The sequence below is a fragment of the Pocillopora verrucosa genome, chromosome 6, assembly GCF_036669915.1.
Source record: "Pocillopora verrucosa isolate sample1 chromosome 6, ASM3666991v2, whole genome shotgun sequence".
Lineage (NCBI taxonomy): Eukaryota > Metazoa > Cnidaria > Anthozoa > Scleractinia > Pocilloporidae > Pocillopora > Pocillopora verrucosa.
Window position 1 is genome coordinate 16761688 of NC_089317.1, and position 27802 is coordinate 16789489.

Genomic DNA, 27802 nt, shown 5'->3' on the forward strand with positions numbered 1-27802 from the left:
TCTTCCACAGGGTTCGCCATTTTGAAATATTGAGTTTTGCGTCGTAATCTACAAAATGGCGGTAGCTTTTCGCTTTACACGACAGCTTTCACAAACAGCAGGGTCACTTATGGCCTCTTGTAGAAGAAACCTGGGTATGGCATCTGTCTTAATGGCAAAAGCGGACAAGAGCGTTGATCCCATACAGAAACTGTTCGTGGAGAAGTTACAAGAGTACAAAAAGAAGAGCGCAGCCTCAGGGGACGAATTGGTCGACTTCACACCCGACAAGAAAGCTAAAATGGAGGTAGAGATGGATCAGATACGAAAGCGATTTGGCGGAGGAAATCTGGAGGAGTTTCCAAAGTTTGACTTTGATGAAGCCAGCGCATAAGACAGGAGACTGTACTTTGATTAACTTTTTATCGGTGATGGTACGATGAGTGTGTTGAACTGAAGGCAACAAGAAGATATTTGGATTGTGCCTCTTGTTCTGTGTGTTATTTGTAATGAAACGGGGCTCATTTAAATCACTGTAATTCTCTAGAATAAAATCACATCTCAAAAAGTGTTGATTTAACTGATTATTTTGCATTTTTAATAAGCACTACTAACCTATAGGAAAGATCTGAAGAGAAGTGTGCTTTCTAATTACTTCCCACTGTAATTTTATTTTGTAGATTCTGTGTTTTAGTACATCTGTTTAGTAATGGATTGTAGATGACATAAAAAAATTGATAAGAACTGTAAAGTGGCACACGAGGCACAGCCAAGTGTCTTGCTGATATTTTTAGCACGTTTTCTGCAGACCCATGGCAACATGGAATGCATTTGTTTTATTTGACAAAAAAAAGCAAGTGTTGACATGATCTATGTGTCTATCCTCCAATAGGTCACAAGAAAGAACCAACTAAAACGCATGTTCATGTACAATTCAAATTATCATGTAAATCTTATTAGATGTTTGGTATGCAGTATTGCTGTGTACTTATTAACAATTGGTTCTTACGTCAGCGTGTGTTCATCGAGATATGAAGCACATGGGAAGTTTGGAGAGCATGAAAGATGCGTAAGAGTTGCTCGAGGCGTCTCGAGGCAAGTCTAACTTGCATGTATGCAAGAATTAACCCTCTCTTGACTGTAAGAGGCACAATAATAATTTACCATAGCAAAGGCCAAGTTTGAATTGACCGGAAAAGCCTGCAAAACACAGAAGATAAATATTGTTAAGTCCCCAAAAAGGCTCTTTAAATGTTGGGATTACTGTTTTGAGCTAGAATGGTTGGATCAAAAGGCCCGTTGTGGAACTCTCCAGATACTCCAGTGAAACATTAGTTGGCTAGTATAGTCTTGATGGCTAGTAAAGCAATAGTCAATATCTTCTTGGGCAGAAACATATTTTGTACCTGTATCAGAATCATGTAAGCCTGAGCCACTGTATTACCATTATTATTAGTTGGAGGGCACTGGGAAAGTAAAAACTGAAAAGAATGACTACAAACAGTCTGAACAATTGTGAAAGTGGGCTGAAATACATTTAAGCCCACCAAATTTGCTCCCTTTGAGCCCACAAAATGTGCCACAATGCCTGACAGTGAAAAGATTTTGTAACGTTTACAGTATCTTTCTTCAGTTTACAACCCAAGGAGACAAAAATTCAAGAGTTGAAAGACTAGGAAAGAAAATGTTTCCTTGTTTCACATTTATTTAACTCAGTGAAGAAGTCTAGAGAGTTCTGAGGAGGATAAAATTTACTTAACATTCAAGTTGTCATGATTAATTTAATGCACCAAAAATGTATTCACAAACCAGTTGGATAGTCATGAAAAAACTAAAAAAAACTGACAAACAAAAACAAAATGGAGTGGTAGAGGTTATTTAATAGAAATAAGCAATGTCCAGTTTCCACATGAGAAACAAGAAAATAAGTATCTTAAGGACACTAGAATATTACACCTGTAACTGGCCTAATTAAAGAAGCTGAATTCACAGTTGTGATAACTCCTGATATTAAATGCATTTGGTGTTATGCTGACTTATGCATTTGAAATGTTTCAATAAATACAAGTAACAGTAACTACAACTCTTTGATTAAGCAACATGGGTACCTTAATTTAAAAGAGAACTGAAATACAGGATCAAAAGGCTGAATGACCTTTTTGACCACCTTTTGTCACTCGTTTCTAACTCATTTGTGGCCTTAAAATAATGGACAGATTCAAATCTAGATGAAAGACATGTTAAGACGTAACTGAATTCAGTCCATAGAGAATGAAGAAATAGTGCCTCACATCTGGAAATAATTTGGATTGCTCCCTTACTGATTATGTGTGACAAATCTAAGGCCTTGATAGGATTCATCAAAGAACACAATTGTGTCAGTGAAACAAAAATTTGAGACCATTTCACTGTTTGGTTATTTTTGTAGAATATATTATATGACATGGTTGATAGGATCGGCACTTATTTAAGGATTGACTGTACATAGAAGCTCTTTAAGTCCTGATCTGTTTCCCAGCAGTTAGTGTCAGGTACAGTTGAAGTGCAACAAGTCCAATGCAGGAGGTGAAAGTTGTTTTTAATAGCAGCAAGCTCCAGGATTGGATTCCCATTACATGGCTCAAAACACTGAGAAAAAAACAAAACAAATGGATAATTCTCCTTAAATTAACACTTTAGACCTAAAAAGCAGTATGCATACTCTCTATTCTGTTCTCTATACATTTCCTAATTGCTAACAAGGAGAATTTGTTTAACAATCAAGAGCTTCTTTAGTTGGTGATCATTTCCTTTATTCTAGTGACCTTAATGTGTGATTCAGGGAAGATATTAGGAAAAATCAGATGCTAGTCAGTCTTAAGGGGCTCACAGGCTTATAATAAGATGTACAAAATGTAGTTTATTTTTTAAATACATTGAACAAGTGTTGTTTTAGAAACAGACCACAATGTATGCATATACACATCATGTCACCTTCAGTTGTACAGTGTACTTTTGAAGTTTCAGAAAGACAAAGCTCAATAACTAATAATTAACAACTAAAATTATGAATAAATAAATACCAGCAAATAAACAAAATAAATGCATTAGGTAAAATATGAAAGAAGGAAAGCTCAAGGCTGTACTAAAGCAGAGAAGATACATTGTGAAGTGCAATAATCATAGATAAATGATTGTGATTAAGAAAAAAAATTATGAAAGTGAGCATATGTTATAACAAACACACACTAATACACACAGATGCTTACTCAATAAGAAGAGGCCTATAGCATGTTAGAGACATGAAAACCATAACTATTGGAAGGAAGGATTTCTGCAGATCTGTCCTGCTCCATAACCACACAAGAGCTGCTGTAGATATATGCTGAATCTGAAATGATGAAAAAGTACATACATTAGTTAATTGCTGCCATGAATGTACACACATGCAGAGACTCAAGAGATAATAAGTACCTTGTGTTTGAATACAATATGACCGTGGTTAAAATTTCAAGTCAATATAAATCTTAACACTTTAACTCCCAGATCAAATTTGTCATTCTCCTCACTGTCAACCACACAATTCTTGCAATGTTAGTTCAGAGAATTTAGTATTGGATCAAATTATTATCCCCAAATTAATATTTTTCTTTATTCTCATCACTTATCTAGTTGATATTGCATTGATGTTGTAAGGAGAAATTCTGTCTTGGTCACTCATGGGATTTAAAGGGTCAATTGTAGCTTCAGATGTTTGTGTGTTATATTTTTTTTAACTTACAGCTTTGTTTCATAACACAACCCATTACATACAAGACTACTACAACTAAATACACATTGACATTGAGGAAAAAGTTATAGCATACATACAATAAATTAAAAATACATAGGAAAATTAAATGCAAAAAAAAGAAAAAAAGAAGAAGTAAACTGACTGGTAACACTACAAAAAACAGAACAATGCAGCGTGGTTCTGAGTAAGATATTAAAATATTGTTATGGAAGACGGGAATAATTAGGATTTAACATAACTCATAAACCTGAAGGAACAGTTCCTTGACAGACTGAAGACAAATTTTAATCTATCTGCTCTATATTGTATTTAATGGTTAGTTTTTTCTTTTACAAAGTCTGACCAAGTCCGACATGTCTGTATGTGTGTAGTTAATTAACCCTTACCAAGCTGACGTTAGCATCAAAACTCATTTGTATGTATTTCCAGTCAAATTCAACCCCTCTTGCGCCAACCCACAAGGGAAGGAGACGAGTCATCACAAGCTCAGCTGTAGCCCAACCTAAAAAAAAACAATCACAACAACAATAATAAATACATAAATCAAAGAAAAAAAAGACCCAAATCATGTTGTTTGACTGTGGATCCATACCACAATACTACAAGCACATGCATGTAACCTCCAAAACCAGTGCTACATGGATGTACATGTCATAATACCAAGACATTCTTCAATGAACAACTTTTATTAATAATTCTATGGTTGACCCTGTAGGTAAACAAAATCAAGGAAATGTAGTGCTCCCATTGGCTGTCTCAGCAGGTAAAGTGAGCCTACAATGTCTTAACTACTGCTTTGTTCTTTAAACTAAATCTTGCCTCAACCTGGTTTTTGCCATTCTTTAATGTGATCATGAATCAAACAAGCTTGATCATTTAAAAGCACTAGTAAGTGCTTTTGCTATTCTTTGTTTTCTGCCAAGTTCATAAAATGCAGAACATTTAACTCAACATTTTTAACTTTAACATGGCACATGGTCAATACCACAAATTTTAAATTCTTCATATTGAAATGCATACATGTACTGTAATAGCAACAGAAATATCTTGCACATGAATCTCAAAGATCGTTAATTCTCCAAATAAAAGCTGATATGTGCTGAATGTACTCCACATTGCCTTATAAAAATTTAAGAAGATTCTACAACTTACCAACACCAGCCACTAAAACCTTCAATTCACCTTTGCCAGCAATTTTAGTCATAACTAAATGAAGGCCAACAAGATCTGCAAAGTCGACTGTGGATCTAAGAAATTCCTGAAAGAGGAAATAGAATAAAAAAGTTAAGCTCTAATAACTGGAAATCTCTCCATTCAACCACTAACAAATATATATAGCTATAGCATTTCTTCTGTTTAATCAATTGATGTGATCACTTTAGGTTAAGTTAAATGACACTCAGTATAAATATTTCTTGTGTGCAAAGAATAGTTAAGCTATGTAAAATGATATGGTCAAAATTACACCTGTAGTAACAGGAAAATAGAAAGTTACAAAAGTGTAGTTCTTTATGTTTTGCAACTTATGCTTCTGATACATTTGAGCAAATCCTCTATAATGTTTCCTATACAGTACTATAGCATTAATGCTGACCTACCCCTATAAAGTCGATATGACCTGCAGAAACATCTGATGTGGGAAAGAAAGTTGCTAATACCAACATCTGTAAAAAAAAAATAGACAGTCAGGAAATAATTATGACAGAAAAAGCCAGATTTACACATACATGTAGACTGCAGACTGTTCCATTCTTGTTCCCTTAATTGTTTATTGTTTGATTATGTCACTTTTATCCTGTCTCTGTTCTATCAACAGGTATTTTAAACCTTTTTTATTCCTCTTATTTCTTTAAACTTTTCTGGCTTGTCAAACTCCCACATTATACTGTTTCACAAAAAACTGGACACAGACTAGAATATGTTTTCACAACTTGAAAGCATGGAGCTTTTTGGTATAAAGACCAATTAAGGTTAAAAAAAACTAACACTACAACTACAGTGTCAACTCATTCACAGAGACACTCTACTTCATGCCAAAATCTCTCAAAAAACACTGTTAGATTGACAAATTTTGAAACCCAAATACACCTCAAACTGTGCTGAATCCACTTGGGCATGACAGACAACATTTTAAATTTTGTGGATGCTAAGTGCATAAAATGTGCACAAATCTGGCAAGTTCATAAAGTCACTCAGAATTTCCTCAATCAGACAGCTTAAATTTAAAACTGAATTTTTTTATTTTAAGAATATTAAAAACAAAACAAATTATAGGTGAATCTTTAACTCCCAGGAGTGACCAAGACAGAACTTCTCCTTACAATATCAAGCATACAACTGATGAGAATGAAAAAAAAACCACTCAGAGGATTATTAGTTGACCCAATACCAAATTCTCTAAACCAACATTATGAGACTTTTATGGTAGACAGCAAGGATAATTACTAATGAGATCTTGTGAGTGAGGGTTAAGAACTGATATTAGGTCATACAACATCAAATCAATAGAAATTCCGAATCTCAAATTCATTTGAAGAATTTTCTTTCGATAAGATATCTCGATTTTCAATTGTCCTGTATAAGCACATACACGCAAACTGGCAAAACTAATTATAAGTCGCGTGATTTAAGTCTCGTCATCATGATCGAGAGGTGATGGCGCTCTCAGTGCATAAAATATCTCCTTGTTACAACAAAATTTTATGTATAAATGAAGATTACCGATTTATAGCCACTGGTAAGCTAAATAAAGGTGTGCCATATTTTGACTGCTACTCACATGTATTAATTAAATTTTAAAAGCAAGGTTGAATCATTCAACTCTAGAAGAATCGGTTTTTACCTTACAAAGTTGTGTTACGAGGTACGCAGCCCCAGCCTTCACACATCTCCAAAATGCACTGTACTCTGACCTTCAATAAGAAACAGTACAAGATAAAAACTGATCGTTCCAACAATCTCAAGAAACATGATAACTCAGTGTGAGATAAAAATTTTCGAATCGTTGAACACGCCAAATCATACACAAAACTCCACCAACTTACAGTCCAGAACACTTGTAGACAATAAAATAAGGAAAGTACGCTAAAGCCACACAATTTCCGAAATGAAATAAAGTCATTCTATCGGGAAAATAAAGGGAATCTCAAAAGTTCTTTCCTGACTAACAGTGAATTGTAAAATGGCTGCGAATAAAACTTGGTAGCCTCGCAAAGTAGCTTTGTAGCCTCGCACAAGTGGCTTTGTAACCTAGCAGCCACTGAAAGGCGCAAGTTTCAAAATTTAACAGATTCGCAGGCGTCTTTTCGAAATTTGTATCAGTTATTGTTTATCATTTTGGTTTCAGCTTCTCTTATTTTCTTGAAAAATAGAGAAGATGCCGCGTAGAAAAAAGGCGAGAAAGAATCAAACTAGTCGTATGCGGCCGGTGCTTCCAGAGGGCGATCTCGACTCTTCAATGAGCATCGATGAACGCAAAGCAAAGTTGGATATTTATTTGAAAGATTTAAACATGCAAGGTACAGATATTGTAAAGCTAACTGTTTTATTTTTTGACGAAAATGTGGTAAACTTACTTATAATTCAGCTTAAAACTATATTTTAATGATGTACATTACGGGAAACATTCTTTAAGGTACTTTGGACCACATATAAATGTTATAAGCTGAACGGCAAAATCACGGACAAACGTACCTCACAATCCTTTAAGTCCAAAATACAGTAGTTTAATCTTGTAGATCCTATAACTGAAAATTGTGGCTGCTGTCTTATTTGTAGTTCTTGAGAATTTTAAGAAAGATATTTAGCATTTTTATGTATATTTTGGTGGGGGATAGCTCCTTTACTTTTAACTTTTAAATTTTAACTTTTTATAAATTTTAGATTTTAGTGAATTATGAATTTATCTGGTGATACCATGTATTAACTCATTTTATCATTTTTTCCCCTATTATTTTAAATTCCCCAATTAGCTTTTTAAGTAAAAGACATGGACACTTAAATTAAGTTGTTATGTTATTTCAACTGAAACTTTTATAGAATCGAAGTGATCGCATTAATGACTATTAAACCGGCAATGTTATGGTGCTGGTGTGGCTTTCTAAAGTGAACGATACGTTTTCTGAAGCTAAGTTAAATTTTTGCCCAGTTTATATGTAAGAATCATAGCTGAAATAAGCTCCAGATTTCATTTTATATGTCTTGAAAATATAATTTTTTTACTCAAACTTGCCACCATATATATGTCACTAAATCATAATTCTTCGGAATGTGTTCTGCCAATAAATGACTTGGACCTGATTGCAGTTTGTTGTATTATTTCCCATGCTTGTTCACATGTAGTTCAAGAGAGAGTGGAAAAGATGAAAGCCAGGGGTTATGACATGATCTGTAAAGTGAAAGGAGCTTTTTCTTTGGAGATCTTGAAACTTCCAATGGTAGGTTCTTAACTAACTGAGGTACATTTATGTTTGAGGAGTCAAGAGGACCAATCATTTTGAAAACAAAACATAAGAAAAAATGTACTTAAGAATACTGTATGTTTAAGAATTTCACCTTTGGTTCAATTTGATTGAATTACAGGATGGTTCATTGCTCTCATTAAACAACAATGTGTGCATTATCATGAATAATGACATTGTGACATGTTGCTCAATGAAATTCTCAAAATTTTTCCAAATACACTTGGGTGGCTTATCTTCCTTAACATTAACTTGTAGTTGATATCATAATCGACTCTGAGCTTCACGTGCCTCCTATTGCAGCACAAAATTAAAAACTAGTACTTTTAGTTATGTAATTATTGTTGTTAACAATGTGATCAGATCAATTGACTTGTTGAATTGCATTTAAAATGCTGTCAACTTTTGATCTTATTTATATAGAACATTAGAAAGATGAAGCTGAGTGATTATCGAGGTATGTGACTGGAAATTGTAGAGCTCTATTTATGGAACATTGTTAAAAATGGGTCACTGTCAGCTAGCAGTAATAGTTTGTCTTAAGTACTTCATTGAGAAGAAGTTAGTTGCCTTTGCATTGGCTGTGTGATCTTGCGATCAAACTTGAGGAGAAAGCTTGTTGCAAGATTAAGACCAAATAGTGGCTGCTTTAGGAAAGATTTTGTACATCATGAAGTGTGTACCTCTTACTAAGGGTCTTGATGAATGTGTATGTACTATAGATGTTCATTGAGATCAGTACAGTATTCATTCCAGGAAACTCATTATAAAGGATGGAATGACATCACATGACAAATCAATTAAAACTTTTGCATTATAACTATCTGCAATTGTCACTTGGAGTATCCATTTTTTTCCTGGATGGACTGCAAAAGCCCAATGCAAGTTAGATCCACCTTCATTGATACCTTGCAGACACAATCTGTTAGCAGGTTCTCATTATTACTGATTTGGGACACTTTTCTCTGCCAGTGGGAACATTTGAGATGAGTCAGGAAGAGGTAATTTGGTATTATCAACTGAGCTGATAATGTAAATTAGTCACCCTTAAGAGTTTAAAAGCTGACCTTTTGGGTATTAGCCCTTTGTCGGAGCAAGTGACAAAGGGCTAATGCTCAAAACATCAGCTTTCAAACTCTTAACAATGGCCAATTTATATTAATAACTCTGTTGATAGTACCAAATTACCTTGTTATACTCTCCTTCCGACCTAGCACCACAGTTTCTTTTGAAACTACCCTCTTTATTCATGAGTCAGGGAGAGGTTTTGCAGAGGGTGTGGAACTCACTATCAGTGCTAGACTCTTTACAGACTTCTTGCTGGCTAGGGATGCTCAAGGCTTAATATTTTACTAGGGGGGGGGGGGGAAGAGACGCTCATGCAAAAACTCCAATAATGAGAGCCTGCTCACAAGCTACGGGTAAATGGTAATTGAGAGTAAACCACTGTGCCCTGACAACTATCCAGCTATGATGCTCCCAATTATTAGTACCAGTCCAATTTATTCTGTTATGTTTACACACCTGTCTTCAATCTCTTTTTAGCTCAGGGTGGTGAGGTGAATGAAACTGCTCTAAATGAGGTAATGTTAATACTAACAATAATTTATCAATGAATAAGGAACTATCTTAAGCTTCTTTTGAATAACACTCAAGCATCTTGAATAATCAGGTCATAGGAAGAACAGACTCTAACCATTTTGTATTTTTGTCAAAAACATGTGTAAGAATGTATGCACTATGTTTATGAAATATGTAATAACTGAAAATGGAAAGAGACGCTTTCACTCAACATTTATAATTCAACATCTCTTATTATTGCTTGATTTTACAGGCTTCTAAACTTGTAACTGAAATGACAAGATCAGTTCTACAACCTACAACAAAAGCTACTACAAGGTATAAAGTAGAGATGCTCACAACTCCATGCAAGTGTCCACCAGACCTTCTCTTTTTGCTCTTAGTCAATTCAAGTTACTCAACAGTTCTTAAACAGATATTTGTGATCACCAGATTAGTCTAATGATACATAATTTTGGCGTTATTTGTCCACAGAGATCCATTCACTGAACTTGGAAACCTGCCATTGAAAACTCCATCAGGTACATGTTTGATGAACACTTTGTCATTCCATAATGTTTCCTTGTGCTTGTAAAGATAAACTCTAAATTTCATCACAATAGATTAGACATAGTAACATTTAGTTTAGACTGGTAGCAAAAATTTAACTTGGAGAAAAATTTGAAGAGCAACATACACACAAAAGGTGTCCAAATCAGAGGCCTGATCAAGGCATCTATCTTAACCTACAAGCTCACACTGTTACAATGTGATGTATATGATTTATATGGGTGTGTTTTATTCCGCTCTCATATAAACTTCTTTCAACATCAGCTTTGCTTTGTAATCCTCTTCTTGTAGGAATTAAAGTCAAAAGTGAGGATCAGACAGGAAATGTGAAACTAAATGTGAGTGGAAATTTTTATTCTGCATGAAACAAAGCTTTTTAATTGAACTAGCTCTCACCCAACTTGCCATTTCTGCCACAATGTCTAAGGGGTGACCTAACCCAGGAAAGCAGATAAGAAATTTGTAATGTAAACATTCCATTTTCCTTGAGTTTATGGAATCAACAGAGCTTTGCCATTTACTATAGTTTTGTTATAAACTATTTCAGCATTAAATTTGTGGTGGTTTTAGCAGTATTATTGTTATCAAAGAACTTTTTAAGATGACCTTTGTAAGCAATAAAAACTAGGTGTACATTTTGCCTCTTTGTAGAATCAATTCTTTAAAGAAAACTTCTTAAGGGTTAGGGTTAGGGATCTGATTACAATGATGTTTTGTAGCTTTCAAATATTTCAATTTGTTTTCAGGAACCTGGGTTCTTGGAACCAACCACAGCTCCAAGATCACTGCGTCCAAGAAAGGTGAAAATGAGTATGCAGTCACTAATTTATGAGGAAACTTCCAATGTCACTCCTCGCTAATACATGTATTTCAGAAGTCAAAAGAGGCTAATTTTAGTACTTATCTTATAATTGTGAGAGCTTTGCCTGACAGCTTAACCAGCTTACCCCAAGATCTAGATATTGATTCTCTACACTGCTTGCCGTACATTTTTTCTTATTTTAGATGTAAGAATTTGGTAGTCAATCAAACAACAATTCCTCAACTGAGTTAATAATTTCTTGCACTACTTATTACCCTACTGCATTAAAAAGTTGATGGTTTATGAGAAAGCACCTTGGTATAAACACCAAATGTAAACTAAAAGATATTAGGAAGTCTTTTGTTGCTTTCCTTTGTAATGGATCCCATGAAGAAACAATACTTTGATGTCCTATGGTCATCATATCAGTATGCTTATTTTTCATGCTGTTCTCTATACATTTCTTGTGGTGCTGACTAGGAGAATTTGTTTATAACAAGCAAGAGCACCTTAAGTTGGTGTTCATTTCCTTAATGTGTGTCTTAGGGTGATGTTTTAAAGAGAATTTAGATGTTAGCCATTCTTAGGGATCCCCTACGAGAATTTATCAAAATACAACAATGAGCCTTTAGTTAAATTCAAAAGCATTTAAAAAGTTGAAAGAGATTGCAACATGTTATATGAACAATGAATTGGAATACACACATGTACAATATGAATACTTCATTTTGAATACATCCAAAAGTAAAATGACTGTCTGATGCATCATTCCTCAATAGAGAAAAGATATGTCTCCCAGCACAGTGGATAAGAACACAAGATCAGCCAAGACTCGCAAAACAAAAGATAGCATTACAGTTGCACCACCTTCTACTGGGAAACGCACAAGGTAAGTATGCCTGACAATTTTTTTTCAATGTTTGTGGACAGTTCTGCCCTAATATGCAAACTCAAACAACCAATGATTGATCAAGTGCAAACAATTACAGAATGCTTTGGTAGATTTGTTGGTGACTCAATGTATTAAAATAGTTATTGACTGAGTTTGGTTGGACTGGTTAGGTAAATATTTGGCTATCCTTCATGATGCACAGACCTTGCCTGCCCTTAGTCTGTATTTCATGACCTGGAGCCAGATATTTTTCCTTTCACTCAGTCAATATATTGATAAATAGTATTATTTTGTAATTTCATGGTATGGTTCTTTATTATTAGCAAAAGGATACAACCCAAAGCTCACTTTGCAACACCAGCAGTGAGGGGAATTCCTTACAGCAACACACCAATGGTGACACCAAAGTTTGACCCACGGTTAGTTTATACATAAAATTTTTACTCAACATACTTGAATGGTACATTGTATTCTAAGTTTGTTTTGATGCTCTATTTAGCAGTGGGGGTTTTCCAGCATTCATGTGGCACTTAACCTTTCAACCTGTAAGAGTGACTAGCATCTAATTTCTTCTACAACATCAGCCCTGATTCAAACATGAAGGTCATGAGACAGGGGTTTCAAAATTGATTTGAAGCAAGAATCAGACTCTGCTAAAGTAGGTGACTGTGAAAAGTGCATTAACCCTTAACTCCAGATCAAATTTGTCATTTCTCCTTATTGTCAACCATACAATTCTCATAATGTTAGTTCTGAGAATTTAGTATTGGATCAACTAGTTATCTCCAAATTGATATTTTTCTTTATTCTCATGACTTATCTGGTTGATGTTGTGTTGGTATTGTAAGGAGAAATTCTGTCTTGGTCAATCATGGGAGGTAAAGGGTTAAGGTAATTATTTTGACCTGAGGAAAAAGTGACATGTTAGGGTAGGTGGCAGAACTCTAGCAGTTGCTGGCTTGTTTTGAAACCTCTGTGAAATTAAAGGAAATAATCACCAGCTAAAGAAGCTCATGATTTTTAAACAAATTATCCTTGTTAAACCTTGGGAAATGCATGGAGAACAGAATATTGAATATGTACTGATGTTAAGGTATAGAGGATTAAATCAATGAAGCCATTGTGATCCTTTTGTTCCATATGTTTAAAGGTTACCAGTGACTCCTGCCTTGCTGCGAGAACCAAAAGTTGGTGAAAGGTAGGTACTGTAGAGCCAATAATGTGAAATTACCTGAACAAACACGTTACATGTTTATGTAAATAGAACTTATTATTTATGCCACTGAAAATGAAGAAAAAGGGCGCCTTTAGACAAATTCTTTTTCCTTTTACCTCTGTCAGTTAATTCTATTGCTATTTAGCCAAAAAAAATTGACAAAAACATGGTGTCAAACATTCAGTGGTATAATCATGAATTAAGGGACAATTGTAGTGTTACAGAACTGTATGTACGGATATTGTTCTTAGTACTTTGTATTGAGCATTGATCAAAATTCTTTTTTTCAGTATCATGTCTCTGAATGGATCGCCCATTGTTAACAGCGCTCCAGCCCCAAACACACCGCAGCTTTCTATTTCCCTTGGTAACGGACGGGTAAGAGTTCTGCAGTAATGTCATTTCGGTTACTACATGTACCCTGGTCAGTTAAGTGAGACCATTCTTGATAAAAACTCAATCCAAAGAGAGTGTATGAGCTCATTGGTCAGTTCCCTGTTAATTTTACTGATTACGACAATATTCATCAGTCAAATGTTGAGACTGTGTGGAAGTTGTCTCTGACTTGTTCCGGTCTATTAATGTACATATATGGTTATCTCGCGAAAGTAAAGTATTTTTGAAGGTTATGCGTTTATCACTTTGAAGTTTCAACATCTTCCTGGGTGATGACCCTCCCCGGTGCCAAAATATTGTTCAAATGCCCCACCCAAGCGCTGGATTTGAGAATCAGTATTTTGTAAAAGGCAAGGTCAGATTTTCATGTTGACCTTTTCTCCTCTCATAACTGTCACTGTCATTTCAAACATATCTCCTAGAGGATTCAACTTAATCCCACCTCTCACCTGAGCCCGTCGCAATCGACGATTCTGAACGACGCCGCAAGGAAGAATGTGGAATTACTGCAGGTGTGTGCATATACTTGTGTACAGGTACTATCTTTAGAGTCAAGTTAAATTCCTCAGCGAAAAGTGGTGTTAGTTTATAAAGAAATTGTGATGCTGCGTCGGTGGGAGAGTGTAACAGGGTAATGTGGTATTATCAACTGAGTTGATAACGTAAATTAGCCACTGTAAAGAATTGCAAAGCTGATGATTCGTCAGAGAGAATAGAGGAATTGTGGGTTGTGTGTGTTTCTGTGCAGAAAATGGAGCTCCGCTGCATATAAAACACACACACACAACCCACAATTCCTCCATTCGCTCTGACAAAGGGCTAACGCTCGAAACTTCAGCTTTGCAACTCTTTACGGTGACCAATTTACGTTATCAACTCAGCAGTGAAACTACTTTAGGCATTTTGACTTTCGTATAATATTTTCTTTTTTAGCTAAAGTTTCCCCGCGCTAGGGGGTTGGCATTAGTTGCATACGTTTCCGAGCTTCTTATTTATAGCACGTATCCCAATTTTCCCCTCTTCTAGTACTTGGTACATGCCTTCCTGCTCGTCCCACTGTTTGTGTGTTTTCCCGCATTTTGAAAAGCTCTTTCGCATTCCCGCTCTTCCCAACGTTTGTATTTTCCGCCTAACCGCGCTTCGCACTGGTTGGTTGTTGTGAAAGTACTTACAAACACGTTGCAATATTTATTTTTCTTGCAGCAAAAGCTTTCACAGCTCCTGGCCATGCCAACTCCAGCAGAGAAAAAGTGATTCTTAATTTCCTTTTCTGTCAGTACATTTTATTTTGCTGATGACAAGAAACCTAAGTTAACACTGTACTAAGACTAGGACTTATGAAAAAATGTTGAAAGCGCGTTATTTGATTGTTTAGAGCAATTTTTTAATTGAATGTCGAAAGTAATGTGGCCGCTTTTTGATTGGTCCAGAAAACTTGCGTCACGCTCAAGACCAATCATATGAAAAACTGAACCAATCACGATTTGGTTGCCCACGTTTTCCCGCGCTGTAGGCAGTTTGGTCGGTTTTACTTTGAGTTCTCATTGGCTCTTAAAGATACTTTCCTCTATTCTGATTGGCCTTTGTGATTACCTTAGTTTTTGTTTTCTGACACTTGATTGAAAAGTGCTCTATGTATGTTTGTGTTTACTTGTTTTATTCACTTACTATGCTCTGAGAATTTTTCGCTTCAGTGTCTTTCAACATAGAACTATTCAGATGTGAGATTACAAAACAACCCAAAACAACCTTGGTGTTTATCAATTTGGAATTGCAAAATTGACCTAAAATATTAGATAAGTGTTGGTTAGATTACTGAATTTTTCTCTACAGCGGGCTGGTTATTGAGCATTAAATAACTGTAACATTTTCGTCTTTCCTTCCCTGTTTCAATAATACTGCCTCGTTACATTTTCCAACACGACGGCTAAAACTGAAGTAATAAAATTATGACTGCTAGAGAAATTTGTATCATTCAGTAAACCGAAGTTGGGTGTATTTTTTATCATATCGCAACGTTCGATTTAGTCACTTGGTTTTTCATACGTTTTTCAAAAAAAACTGCGTGCAGAGATGTTTGAATAGCAGGGGTGTTGATAGAGAGAAAAATTTCATTGTCATGTATTCGATGATTGTAATTTTTTGGAGTGTAATTTCTGGTAACATTCTTCCTATTTGAACCGTGTTCTCTTACTATGAGCATTATTTTAAAACCCACTCTAGAAACTTTAGACGCCTTGCATTATCTTATCTTTGCTTAGGGCGTCGATTAATTCGAAGCTTCAAACTTGCTCTCCCCTCCGGGCATTTGATCTTTTGAAGATTGTTTTGTTCAAATTCCCTCCACCTAGGGCAAAAATTGTATTCAAATGCCCCACCCAATTTTTTTTTTTTTCGCAAAATGCTGAATCAGCGACGTGGCTTGCTACATATTGACCAAGCTTCAAAACGTAGACCTTTTTTTCTGAGCCATTCGCCTGCGAAAGTGGACTATTTACCTGGAGCACCTCCATATTTAAAAATATAAAACTTGTATTCCGCGGAAAGACTTGTCACTACCGGTTCAAATTTCCTCACACCGGTTCAAATATCCTCACACCAGCCAGGCTAGGTTAAAATTCCCTACCACTGGGCACGGAAGATGGTCAATGTCAGTGGGTTGCCAGGGGGATGTTGAAGCTTCAAATTGATCGGCGCACAAGTCGCTCCAATCATCTCAACTTTAGAGAAAGCTTTATTGGGAAAAGAAAACTAAAGCAAATATTCCTGTGTTTGAGCCTCGAAGATAATCTTGTAAATAATTATAATTAGCACAAGAAACAATGGGATAAACTATTCAAAACAACGAATTATCTGAACGAGACCAATATTGATAAAATGACTCAAAATCAAATTTTGTTTTCTATTTTGAATAAACCTTTCAAAGTGCTTCACATGGAATGGACAAGAGCAATATGAAGAATTCCCAGAGCGTTCCATTCCCTGAAAGTCTGCATTTCTTTTTATATCATTAGGAAACTTAAAATAACCAGTCGTATGCCTCGAATTTGTCTCAAGCAGACAACACACTTAGCATCTATTAGTCTTTCTCAGCGACCGATCGAAAACTAATCTTAAACTCCATGGTACTCGCAGTGTAATATCAAGCCAAGGAGCGATAAGGACATCCACTTGGTTATTTCCATTTGATTTCATTCAATCAAAATGTGATATTTTCTTGCACGTTAGGTTTCGATAAGGTTAACCATTTCCTTTCGTTTGGTTCCGTGCAAACTTATAGCGGAGCTCGCATCGCGCAGCGAAGTCCCATACTTATAAAAAGTGGTAGTGACCCATATTTGAGCTAAGGGAAAGTAAAATTATTCTGAGGAAACCGACTGTCGAGTTAGCCGACAGCTTATAACCGAAAAATTGGGGTCAAACACTAGGGAAATTGGATCTTGTTCGTGTTAGCCGGAGGTAAGAATTAACTGAGTTCGAGTTAGCGGGGTTCTTCTGTACCGCACTATGAGCAAAAAAATGTAAAACTTTGACTTGTTTGTGGGTGCTCACTTGATATAAAATAAGTGCAACTCCTGTTTTCTTGTGTACTTGTGTATATTTTAACGGATAACCTTAAGTATTATGTTCATTGCATGAATTACAGAACCGTTATGTTACGAGTCAAAGTGTTGTCATACCAATTTTTTGCCAGAATAAAATGTTCGCAGTGCGCAATCTAGAGATGACCTACCAAATGAGTTTATTGTGTGACCCATGTTTCCTTACGACCCAATTTCGACATACTTAGGAAAGAAATACGACTGAGAGTAACTTGACTAGTTTTTTTTAAATATTTTTTTCAAATAAGTAATGGTTGAGCAACAGTAGAGAACACAATTATGGGCAAGCAATTGGCCTAATAGTCAAATCAGAGATATCCAATGAAACTGGCGATGTAACAAGAGTGTAACTGACAGGCAATCAGCGTGACCCTGCACTCGCTTTGTAAGCAACAGAAAAGGAACACTCTACTGTGCCGAATCAAGCGTGTTTCTATGGGCCCGTTTATACGGTACCCGGTCACTTCCCTGATATGTCAACTCGCCGACAGTTGACTTTAGTCAACTCGCCGATAAACCGGTCACTTCGAAAACGTAGTCTTTCATTTTGCCGACATCGTATGGCACTTCGCCGACAAACTTGGCCGACCCTTTTTAAAGATCTCAATCCGAGATTTATATTAAGTCAATAACTATTCAGAGGTGCGGCTAAGAATTGTATAGCTGTTTTAATTGGGTAAACCTTTTACTAGTAATTTACACAATACAACTGAAACGGTATGGCGACCAACGATGGGGATGCTTCCGTTCCAACTTTTCCTTTCGGACCTTTTCATGTTTGTCCAGCATGGCAAAACTGTTGCATCATGACGGAACACAAGCTTAAAATTTGCAAATATTCATCAGCTCCATCACAAAGACATTTGTCGACGATCTAAAAAAAAAGTAAAAACTGTAACGTGTGTTGTTACAGGGAATGGTAAATATTACCGTAAAAACCTTTATCTATGAGGAGTCGAATGAGCCACCACGACGACGGCAAAGCGACTGTGATGTTTTTTTGGAACTACACAAGACCCCAAAATTCACCTTCTCTCTAGCCTGCTAACAGGCATGAGCGCTGCAGGACGCGTGTTTTCCCCCACAGGGAAGATTGGAGACAAGTCGAGGAGAGGATTGCAAACCTCTCTCCCTCATGAGTTGCTCAAGGTCTAGGTGACTTTCCAGTTGGCGAAGAATTGCAAAAGTTAGTTACAGAGTTAAGCAAGTCTAAGTCATACAACAAATTTAGGCGATAACAAAATTTCAAGCATGGAACTGAAACTAGTCGAAGAATAATGAAGTTTTAAGAAAATCTTAAAGTACTTACAGCTATTTTTTCCATAATGGCAGATTTTTGATGGTCGTTTAACTCAGCCATTTCAATAATTCTGTCATGAACCTGGTTGGTTGGAAACAAACCCTTCTGTTAATTCTTTTGACTTTGGTAGACATTTGCTAGGTACAAGAGGGTAATAAACCCTTTAACTCCCAAGATCTGATTGTTAATTCTCCCATTGAACTACTACACATTACCTTGTAAATTAGTTACAAGAATTTGTTGTTAGATCAAGACAGCAACTTCTACCTTATAAGTTTGGGCATTTTCATTACTTGTTTGCTGGATAATGTATGGATATTAGTGAGAAATGTTACATAATAATCATTCTGAGAGGTTAAGGGTCAAAAATCAAAGTAAAAGATTGATGTAAAAGGTGAGTGTTTAAAATAGAAAAAATAAAAAAACAAAAAAAAAACATATGGCTTAACCAGTTCACTCCTAAGAGTGAACTAATATTCAGTGTTCTCCTCTATTTTAAGCATGACAGGTAAAATAAATTTTCAAACCAGTAAAGCAATCTTTTTACCCGTTGAATTTTCAAGAATTCCAACAATTTTAAACAGTAATAAGAGGTACTTAAGGCAGTGAATGTTACCAGTTACTGCCTGAAATGGAGAACACTGAATATTTCTTCCAACAGTATCACCCCTGAATCAAACATAACAGTCACAAGAATGAAGGAAATAATTGCAATCTCAAGCAGCTTTGGATCATCAGACAAATTCTCCTTTAAAGAACCATAAGAAGCATACAGGGAACAGTATGGAGATCTCCCATACTTGTTAAGGTACTTTTTAGATACTTCTTAGACTTTAGGATGTAAATTGTCAGTTTATATGGTCCAACTGATTTATATGTAGCAGCAGCCTTGAAACTGAATCTGGCTGGAATATGAATCCTCACAGGGGATGCAGATGTTAAAAACTTGTTGCAGGAAACAACAGATTTATTATAGCTCATAGGGTCTCATCATACCTGGTTGATGACCTGAGCAGCTGCATGACCCTCAGCTATTATTTCCTGGCAAGTGTTACATGTTGTTAAAAAAAAAAAGTAGATTCATGTAATGTCCTTATGTAACAACCACTATTACTTAACTGAGTAATTTTTGGTAAGTCATGGGCAAAAGATTAGGTTGATTGGTCAAAAAGCTGGAACCTCTGTCACTACACAACTAAGATATTTTTTTCGGTTCACATTCAACCATGTCTGTAATTACATGTACTGCAATTGAAAAGTATGTTCCACAACTCTTTCAAATTAATGACACAATGTGTTGCAACCTTTGCTGGATTTAGGGAATTGATAAAAAAACTTTGAAAGAACTCAGTTGGCCCTTACACCCCGGCACAAGCATTTACGGACTTTGTTTAATTTTCAATTTCATGTTTCATCTTCAAATTCAGGTGCATGCCCATTGTTTAATTCAAATCATTTAAATTTGATGATGTAATATGTTTTGTTGCATGTGACAAAACATTGGATTTGGAATTTTTAAGTTGAACTTGACTTGTACCATTCCTTCAGCATTTGATTAAAGGGGTTTTCTAATCAATTTTATGGATTTTGAGGGCTGTCGTTAAAACAATGTGTTATCAAAGGTAATCCAATATTGCAAACCTGAATTGTAACATTTGCGTGTCATAACATATCACAAACTTACAAAAATGTAGCTAACAAAGGGAGGGTGGGTTACAGACCCCCATAGCTATGCTCCTGTTTGAGACTAGCATTGATCAACTGTGTTCTGTTCTTAATCAAAATAAAGCCTTGGCTCAATCAGTCTTTAAATTAGGAGCACAGAAAAGTAACCAAGGATTAAGCCACCACATCTTTCAGAAATACAAAGATGATCAACAAAATTAGTCCCTTACCTGAACTGTAGCGTCAAGTTTTTCAAATGAGTCTGATCCACAAGCCTCAAAAAGTTTGTCTGCCATTTTACTTGGAACAACCTGAAGGAAAGTCACCAAATGGTACGTGTTGATTACTTTCTTGATACTAATAAGTCACTGTATATATTTTTTGTTTCAAGTTACTTTAAAAACATGTAACTTTGCAAGCCCTTTGATTTCATAAATGTAATACTGTAGTTGCAGTTGGGAAATGATGGATCTCACCCCAGCTATTTCACTGATATCATCAGCTTCTACCACGTCTTCACCCTTCAGTCTTTGAGCACTTTGTAGGTATGTTATAGCCTTAAAAACAAGTCAAGCAATAAATGTTATAAAAAAGGGTTTGTTTCATCAATGCAAGGGTGGGCACAAGTGGATAGAAGGATCGATATGGAGCATAAGCGATCAGAGCCGTAATGTGGAGATAAAATAATCTGATGGCCACATTTTCTCTATCCATTCAAGGCACCTGCAGTGACCTATGTCAAAATCTCCACCTAAAGAAAACATGTGGTAATTGAATGAACGTGGCAGAAATGATGGACAGAGAAAATCTGATTACTGAAATATGACTCTCAGTTTGTTTATAATGCCCTGTTATACAATTCCATAAGTCCCTAACACATCTTAAAAACCGTTATTTGTTTGCTAATTCCTGTTAAGTAAATAAAAATACTACATGGAATGCTTTAACAGTCCGTCAAAAGGCATACTGTTTTCTTTACAGATCATTCAACACTTCCTTTCTCACCTTCCTCATGTCACCTTCTGATATCTTTATCAATTCTTGTATTGCCTGTTGAGACAAAAAGTTTATAACTGCAGTGGTACCCTCATACAGGGAATACCCTCAAAGCTAAGAAAACTTTAACCCTTTCACTCCCAAGATCTGATTAGTAATTCTCCTTACTGTCTGCCATCCAATTCTTATATTAGTTTAGAGAATTTGGCATTGTACCATCTAATAATCCCCTAAATGATATCTTTCTTTATTCTTATCACTTGTCTACTTGATATTACATTACAACTGTAAAGAGAAATTTTCTCTTTGTAAGTCATGGAAGTTAAAGGATTAAATTAGAAATTATCTCCAATAAAGAAGTGCTTCCAGTAAAGGTAACATATGCAAATTGTTGGTCATTCAGGACCACCATTTATGTGTCCATTGGATGGAAGTCTTTGAGAAAAAGGCTAAAATCACAAAGTGTTGGGTAAACATTCCCCTAATTGGAAATATTCCATTCTTTAACGCAAGCAAATATAAAATTTTACCATTAATTGTTAGAATAATAAACTTGATGACCTGCAGAGGAATAAAGGGGGTAAGGTTTTAAAGAAACTGTGATACTGTGTCAGTGGGAGAGTATAGCAGGTAATTTAGTGTTAACAACTGAGTTGAAACATTAATTGGCCACCTTAAAGAATAAAAAAGCTGACGAAGGGCTAACGCTTGAAACATCAGCTTTTTTACTCTTTACGGTGGCCAATTTACGTTTCAACTCAGTTGTTAACACTAAATTACCTGCAGAGGAATAGTTTGGAAGAGCAGTCTGTCAAAGTACTGCACAATCATAAGTTTAAATACTTCTTCTAAAAGATCTTGAAGTTGAGGTCATTCAAAATTCACTCACTAGTTTTACCTTTTTATCACATTTCACATTTTCCTTTTCACAAATCATGTTGAGTCTCTTCTCTAAAGTATCTGTAGATAATGGTTTAAAACGAAATTTGGAACAACGGGAAGTCAGGGGCTCAATAATTCTGCAAGATAAAATGTAAATGATAAAATGAACTTCTTTTTTGTGGCTGTCTTACTATACACTTAAAATGCAAGCTTGAATAGGATGTGTTTCATTCTGATACACACAGTTCATCTCACAATAACTTCAAATTCATTGAAATAGAGCTTGCCAAAAGGTGTTTCTTTTTTTCAACATAACAGAAACAAAAGCATAGAAAATACAACCCATAATAAAAACACAAACGACAGGGGATTAGTGGCCAAAGTCACAGGTCCAGTTTTCTGAGGGGTTCAAATAAGGGGCCATAGTGAGAACCAGCCTAGGCAGGATCTGTCAGTGTAAGCATTTTCACAAGAAAGGTTTCACATAAGGTCATTTTCATTAAACTTTAAAAAACAATAACTCAGTTATTAGATAATTGTTAGTTACAGTTCTTTTCAATGTCATTACCTGCTCACATAGTTACAAATAAGACAAAATCTTGTGGTTTTTGTCTCTTTCTCCATGGTTCTTCTCAAGGCTGCCTGTTTATTTAAAAAAAAATCAAAAATACCGTTTTCAAAGTGTGCAGTTTCACAGCCAGTTGATGTTAACATATAAAGAAGAGTAAAGAAGTTCAAACCTGAGCACTTGGTGTCATGGAATCTGCTTCATCCAAAATAACCAGCTTGAAGGGTGGGCATGGGGTACCACTGTAAGAAAAATTTATGACTGGTGATATGATATGCATATGCCATGAAATAAAAATAGTGCAAAATTTTTTCTCTCAAAGACAAGTTATAAACTGAGACATCATTTTTCTGTCACCATTGGCATTGACTAATGTTGTCTCTAGGCTAAACATTCCTTTGCATTCTGGAGATATGATTGAGGCAAAAAGGGCAGTTATGCATTGAAAAACAAAGAATCAAAATTATGTTATTTTAGAATAAGGTATAGGATCTATCTATGAATAGCATGGATGGACTGTAAACAAAAGACTTACTCAGTTCGAATACCTGAGGCTGCCAGTTGAGCAAACTTCTTAACTTTATCTCTCACTACCTGCAAATAAAACATTATGAAAACATTGCAACATTGCAGCCACACTTTCTTAAAAAAAAAAGGTTTTAAAATTTATCATTCTAAGAATTCACATTTAAGACTAATTTTAACAACTCCCTTTTTTCTTGTTATTGTTCAGGCATGTCATCAAGCTGTTTCATTGGATAGCTTGTACAACAAACTAGAAACATTAAGCATGCTAAGACATCTCTTCAGACTAGCTACCAGCGTGAGCAAGCTTGAAACTGTGAACAGCTTTGTTCCAAAAAAAAGACCTCAAAATTTTGGTGTCTTTTCTTTGCCTACACTTCCTGTATTATTGTTTGGTCAAGATGGCTGAGCCAATTGTCCTGGTCAAAAAATGGGAAAAAAAACCTGGCCTTAGCAATTTTGTCCTTACACTTAATCAATAACACACATTTCTACACCTGATAGAGAGAACAGAAACTCTACAGAAGAACACTGAAGTTTAACAGACCTGTATTCCACGTTCATCTGATGCATTTAATTCAAGCACCCGTGATCTCATAAGCTCATGTCTAAAATTGCAATGAAATAATGGTCAATAATTGTTTTGACCATACTAGCCCCTTAATCACCATAGCTTACACCTGTTTGAATAACATGAACGAAGTAGAAGTGTAACTGTTCCTTCTCTTCCTAGGTGGTGTGTTAGTCCATTAAAAAATACTCTCACTCCCTCCTAGCAGTTTGCTGAGTTTTCCTAATAGTTTCCAGGTACCCATTTATACCCCTGGTCCTGGTTGTTTGAAGGGTGGATGATGCTATCCACTGGATGAATCTCTATGCAGTACCTAGCACAGTATCTTTTGTCAACATTTATCCCCTCAATAGCAATTTTTGCATTGAATAGCATTGTCTACCCTCAGAACAACTGGGTCCTGGTCAAGAGGGGTACTCTAAGAGTCAAGTGTAATGCCCAAGGTTAATGGTTGGACCTTATCCCTGTTTCTGTAGCATAAAGCTACTAAAAGTATTGCTACTCCCTTCCAGATGGAAAGCTTGTCTATTGCAGGTTGCCCCCCGGCATTTCATCCGCTTTCCCAGACAGTTTTCTTGAACCTATCTATACTCTGTGATGAGAGTAACATGCTTTGCCCAAGAATGCAACACAATGAACCGCAAAAAAAAGTTAGTGCCTGACAAATGACCAGCCTAAGTCATTTGTCAGGCACTCACTAGCCTAGGATCTTTTGGGGAAAAAAATGAAAAATATGTTAAAAGAAGAAAAAATAGATCAGCCCATAGTTAAGTCTTACTGGCGCAATTGAACTGATTAAGACTTGACTAGAATATGGGCATTAAAAATTCCTGCAAAGACCTTTAAAATGACCTTATTTCTGAGGATAAACCTACCCAAACAGCTGTCTTGCAATAGCAAGTATTGTGGATGTTTTTCCTGTGCCAGGAGGGCCATAAAACAACAAGTTTGGGAGATCAACTCCTTCTAGAGATTTTTTCAACACTGACACAACTTCATCTTGATAAGCAACTTCATCCACAGATCTTGGGCGACTAACAACAAGAGAATCACAAGACATGAACAGTTTTTCATAATTTTTTACCATCTATGTAGAACAAAAACAACAAAAGATATAAATAAAGTAATCAGACTGATTAGGAACAGAAGACAAAAGGTATAACAGATGCTCTTTTTAGGGTTATGTCACAAGAAAAAAGCATGGCATATGAAATTCCAGCACTGACTCGAAGTACTGATATAAATTGTATCCTTCCTGTCTAGACTAATTAATTACAAAGTTATACTTTGGTAGAGAAGAGATTTTTGATCCATCAATCAATCCAGTAACCGGCTGAGAAAATTTAAAATGAACGTATGATAATAATTAAGTAATTAACACTGAATAGAGCTACTGAAGAAAAAAGACGACATTAGTTTGATAGATGAGCCTTCAGTGGCGATAAATGTTTATATCAGACAGCCTATTCTCCTTTCTGTGCCATTATCTCCTTGGGGTTAGCAATGAGAATCTCTTGTCTCATCAACGCAACATCAAGACGATACGCTGACATTTATTTAACCAAAATTTCCCTCTCTGTTCAGACACTCTCAGGGATTTTTCATCATAAAAAATAAAATAAAATTAGAGTACTCGAAGTCTGAAAGAAATTGAAGCGAAGAAGGACGACAAAGGAAAGCGAAGGCACTCACTATTTTTCAACCCAAGGAACAACAACCCTTTTGTTTGAAGATCCTGCTGTTTCTTCGCCTGTTTGTTGCTTAAGCTTCGAAGAACTAGCAGTAGAACTCTGTCCTCGTAAGAAAGCATCCATCTCTACTGATGATGCTCTTCTTGTATGAAAACAAACGCAGAAACAAATCAATTTTCTTAGTCACTTGTTGCTCTATTCAACATGGCGAGATATTTCCCGCCAATTTCGCGGCAATAGACTGGGCACAGCTAATACCCAGTTTCCTTCTAAAATGCTAGTTACTTTGGTCACGCAATCGCGCTATTTTGCGTGACGGTGACGCGTCAAAATTGAAGGCCGTAAGCCTAAATTTGCATATGACCAGAATACCATTTGATGAATACTAAAACGACAAAGAAGTTTGTACAACTACAACTTTGATCGAATGAGCTGGCAAAATTTCGTCGATGAAAGTCTGTTAGGTACGAGCCAGGTTGCCAGAGCAGCTATACATGGTTTGGATGGGAAACGCTACGCTTCGAGCGCTGGATTTGTGGTCAGTGTTTGTTGAATTGTTTTTTATAAATTTGCTTCGTGGCTTTGTTTCTCAGGTAAACAATCGTATGCACCTTAGTTTCACATGAAGCGTGACTTTAATGTTTGGTTTTTTATCTCTAGTCGAGAGCACGTTGGAAATGTTTTTTACGTATCGTGTACAAACTCTTGCACACTTAAGTTGCATACCACCTGGCTTTCGCATCTCATCCGTCAGTTGATAATTGAATAGACTTAAAGCCTTTTAATTAATCTGTTTACGAGCAATGTTTTGGGCAAAGACGTTTTAAAAATTCCAGAGTAGTCCAACATTTGTGCTTCATAAGTTGTATATATCAGTCACAGGTTGTTTTCATTTTGAACGTTTTTTGCCCTAAGGCGTTTGCATGTTCGAGACTTACTGTCTATATGAACTGACAAACAGAAGTTTTGTACAATACACCTGGCGCAGAACTTCAATAAACCACCGGGGAATTGGTAGAGAGATGAGTGTGTGCGATAATTTTAATAATCGTTCCGTCTTCCTTTTTTTTTTTTTTACAAGATAACAGTCACTTTACAGGATAGATCAAACGTCTCTGTTGTGATCATGATAGAAAATGGAAATCCAAGAGTGCAAATGGATTCTACTTATTGCTTAACCCTTTCAGTCCCAGTAAAATTATTGTGATTTTAGTTCAGAGAATTTTTTATCTGATCAATCATCCCCTGCTTGATTTTTTTCTTTTCATTCTCACCACTTTTCTGCTTGATATTGTACCGATATTGTGAGGAGAAATTTGGTCTTGGTCAGTCATGGGAACTAAAAAGTTTTAAGGGGTTAAGCATTTTATAAGTTATGACTTTCCAATGAAACTAGTTGGAAGTACAACTAAATTTAATATTGAATCACATGCTCTGGTCTACAGATGATTAAAAAAATTTCTGGCTGTTTCTATTTTGTTACACAGGTTTTACCAAGTGAGGCTCAAGCATTGATCAGTGGAATTACCAAAGATCCGTCTCCTTTCTTTTCCAAAGGAATCGCAGTGAATAGAACAAGGTATATTTTTGTGAGATCAGATCCTGGACATGCAATTTATTGTCGTAAAGGCAATGAGGGAGTTGTTGCAGTAAAGACTAACAAGTGCCTGTTGATTGGTGGATACACAGATGGAATGCAAGCAGGGTGTTGCAGTGCTGTGATGGAGAAACTAGCAAATTACTTCATTGCTATTGGATACTAAGATGTTAACCCTTAAACTCCCATGAGTGACCAAGTTTCTCCTTACAATTATATCAATAAAACATCAAAGAGATAAATGATGAGATTAGAGAAAATTGACAAAGAGGGGTTGCTAGTTGATCTAATACAATATTCTTTGAACTACCATCATAAGAACTGTAAGGCATTCACTTAGAAGAATTACTGAAATACGTAGGGAGTGAAAGGGTAAAATCCATCATTGAGGCAATAACAAATATTGGCATTGTGAAAAACAGAGAGCTTTAGCAAGTAATTCATATAAAGGTGTGCATGGAGCTGAAATACAAGCTTGTGCTGGAGATATGATCAAACTATTTTCAGGATTGAATAAAATAATCACATAAGAAAGTTAGGTAAATAATTGAAAAATAGTCTTCTACTGTAATTCAATTAAAGCAAAACCAAACTTGCAGACATTCAGGGCTATAACAAGACTCCAAAGCTAATGGAGGAGTTGAGGAATAGGTAGGGAAAAAAACAACTTCCTCTATTTGAAATGGGTCATCTTCAGTGGGTTACACACTCAGGTATAAAGGACGTGCTAAATAAAAAAAGTTATTTTACAGGAATAC

At 35.8% G+C, this 27802-nt stretch overlaps 5 protein-coding genes across 5 annotated transcripts; 3 read left to right on the top strand and 2 right to left on the bottom strand.

The window, feature by feature from the left end:
- The first annotated feature begins 3 nt into the window (after nt 1-3).
- LOC131787261 (ATP synthase-coupling factor 6, mitochondrial-like) lies at nt 4-548 on the top strand. The gene has a single exon (XM_059104359.2). The coding sequence runs from the start codon at nt 56-58 to the stop codon at nt 371-373; it is 318 nt and encodes a 105-aa protein (XP_058960342.1). The 5' UTR covers nt 4-55; the 3' UTR covers nt 374-548.
- Nucleotides 549-1839: 1291 nt separating this feature from the next.
- LOC131787247 (BOS complex subunit TMEM147) lies at nt 1840-6946 on the bottom strand. Its single transcript, XM_059104343.2, has 7 exons — nt 6796-6946; nt 6594-6663; nt 5350-5415; nt 4904-5009; nt 4138-4253; nt 3228-3349; nt 1840-2607 (listed from the first exon to the last, which is right to left on the bottom strand). The coding sequence occupies exons 1-7, from the start codon at nt 6870-6872 to the stop codon at nt 2475-2477; spliced, it is 690 nt and encodes a 229-aa protein (XP_058960326.1). The 5' UTR covers nt 6873-6946; the 3' UTR covers nt 1840-2474.
- A 79-nt stretch (nt 6947-7025) lies between these two features.
- Nucleotides 7026-17258, top strand: LOC131787243 (borealin). The gene is made up of 14 exons (XM_059104336.2): nt 7026-7269; nt 8093-8187; nt 8635-8668; nt 9757-9794; nt 10046-10110; nt 10267-10313; nt 10633-10679; nt 11088-11141; nt 11923-12032; nt 12359-12454; nt 13186-13233; nt 13542-13629; nt 14070-14159; nt 14851-17258. Exons 1-14 carry the CDS (start codon nt 7128-7130, stop codon nt 14899-14901), a joined length of 1005 nt encoding a protein of 334 aa, XP_058960319.1. The 5' UTR covers nt 7026-7127; the 3' UTR covers nt 14902-17258.
- Nucleotides 17259-17361: 103 nt separating this feature from the next.
- On the bottom strand, nt 17362-25660 carry LOC131787242 (replication factor C subunit 4-like). Its single transcript, XM_059104334.2, has 13 exons — nt 25449-25660; nt 24632-24790; nt 23733-23793; nt 23196-23254; nt 22833-22902; nt 22661-22734; nt 22109-22229; nt 21220-21264; nt 20691-20771; nt 20445-20525; nt 19546-19590; nt 18559-18630; nt 17362-18123 (listed from the first exon to the last, which is right to left on the bottom strand). The coding sequence occupies exons 1-13, from the start codon at nt 25568-25570 to the stop codon at nt 18022-18024; spliced, it is 1092 nt and encodes a 363-aa protein (XP_058960317.2). The 5' UTR covers nt 25571-25660; the 3' UTR covers nt 17362-18021.
- Nucleotides 25661-25775: 115 nt separating this feature from the next.
- On the top strand, nt 25776-27521 carry LOC131787235 (profilin-2). The gene is made up of 2 exons (XM_059104325.2): nt 25776-25985; nt 26935-27521. Exons 1-2 carry the CDS (start codon nt 25875-25877, stop codon nt 27208-27210), a joined length of 387 nt encoding a protein of 128 aa, XP_058960308.1. The 5' UTR covers nt 25776-25874; the 3' UTR covers nt 27211-27521.
- The last annotated feature ends 281 nt before the right edge of the window (nt 27522-27802 follow it).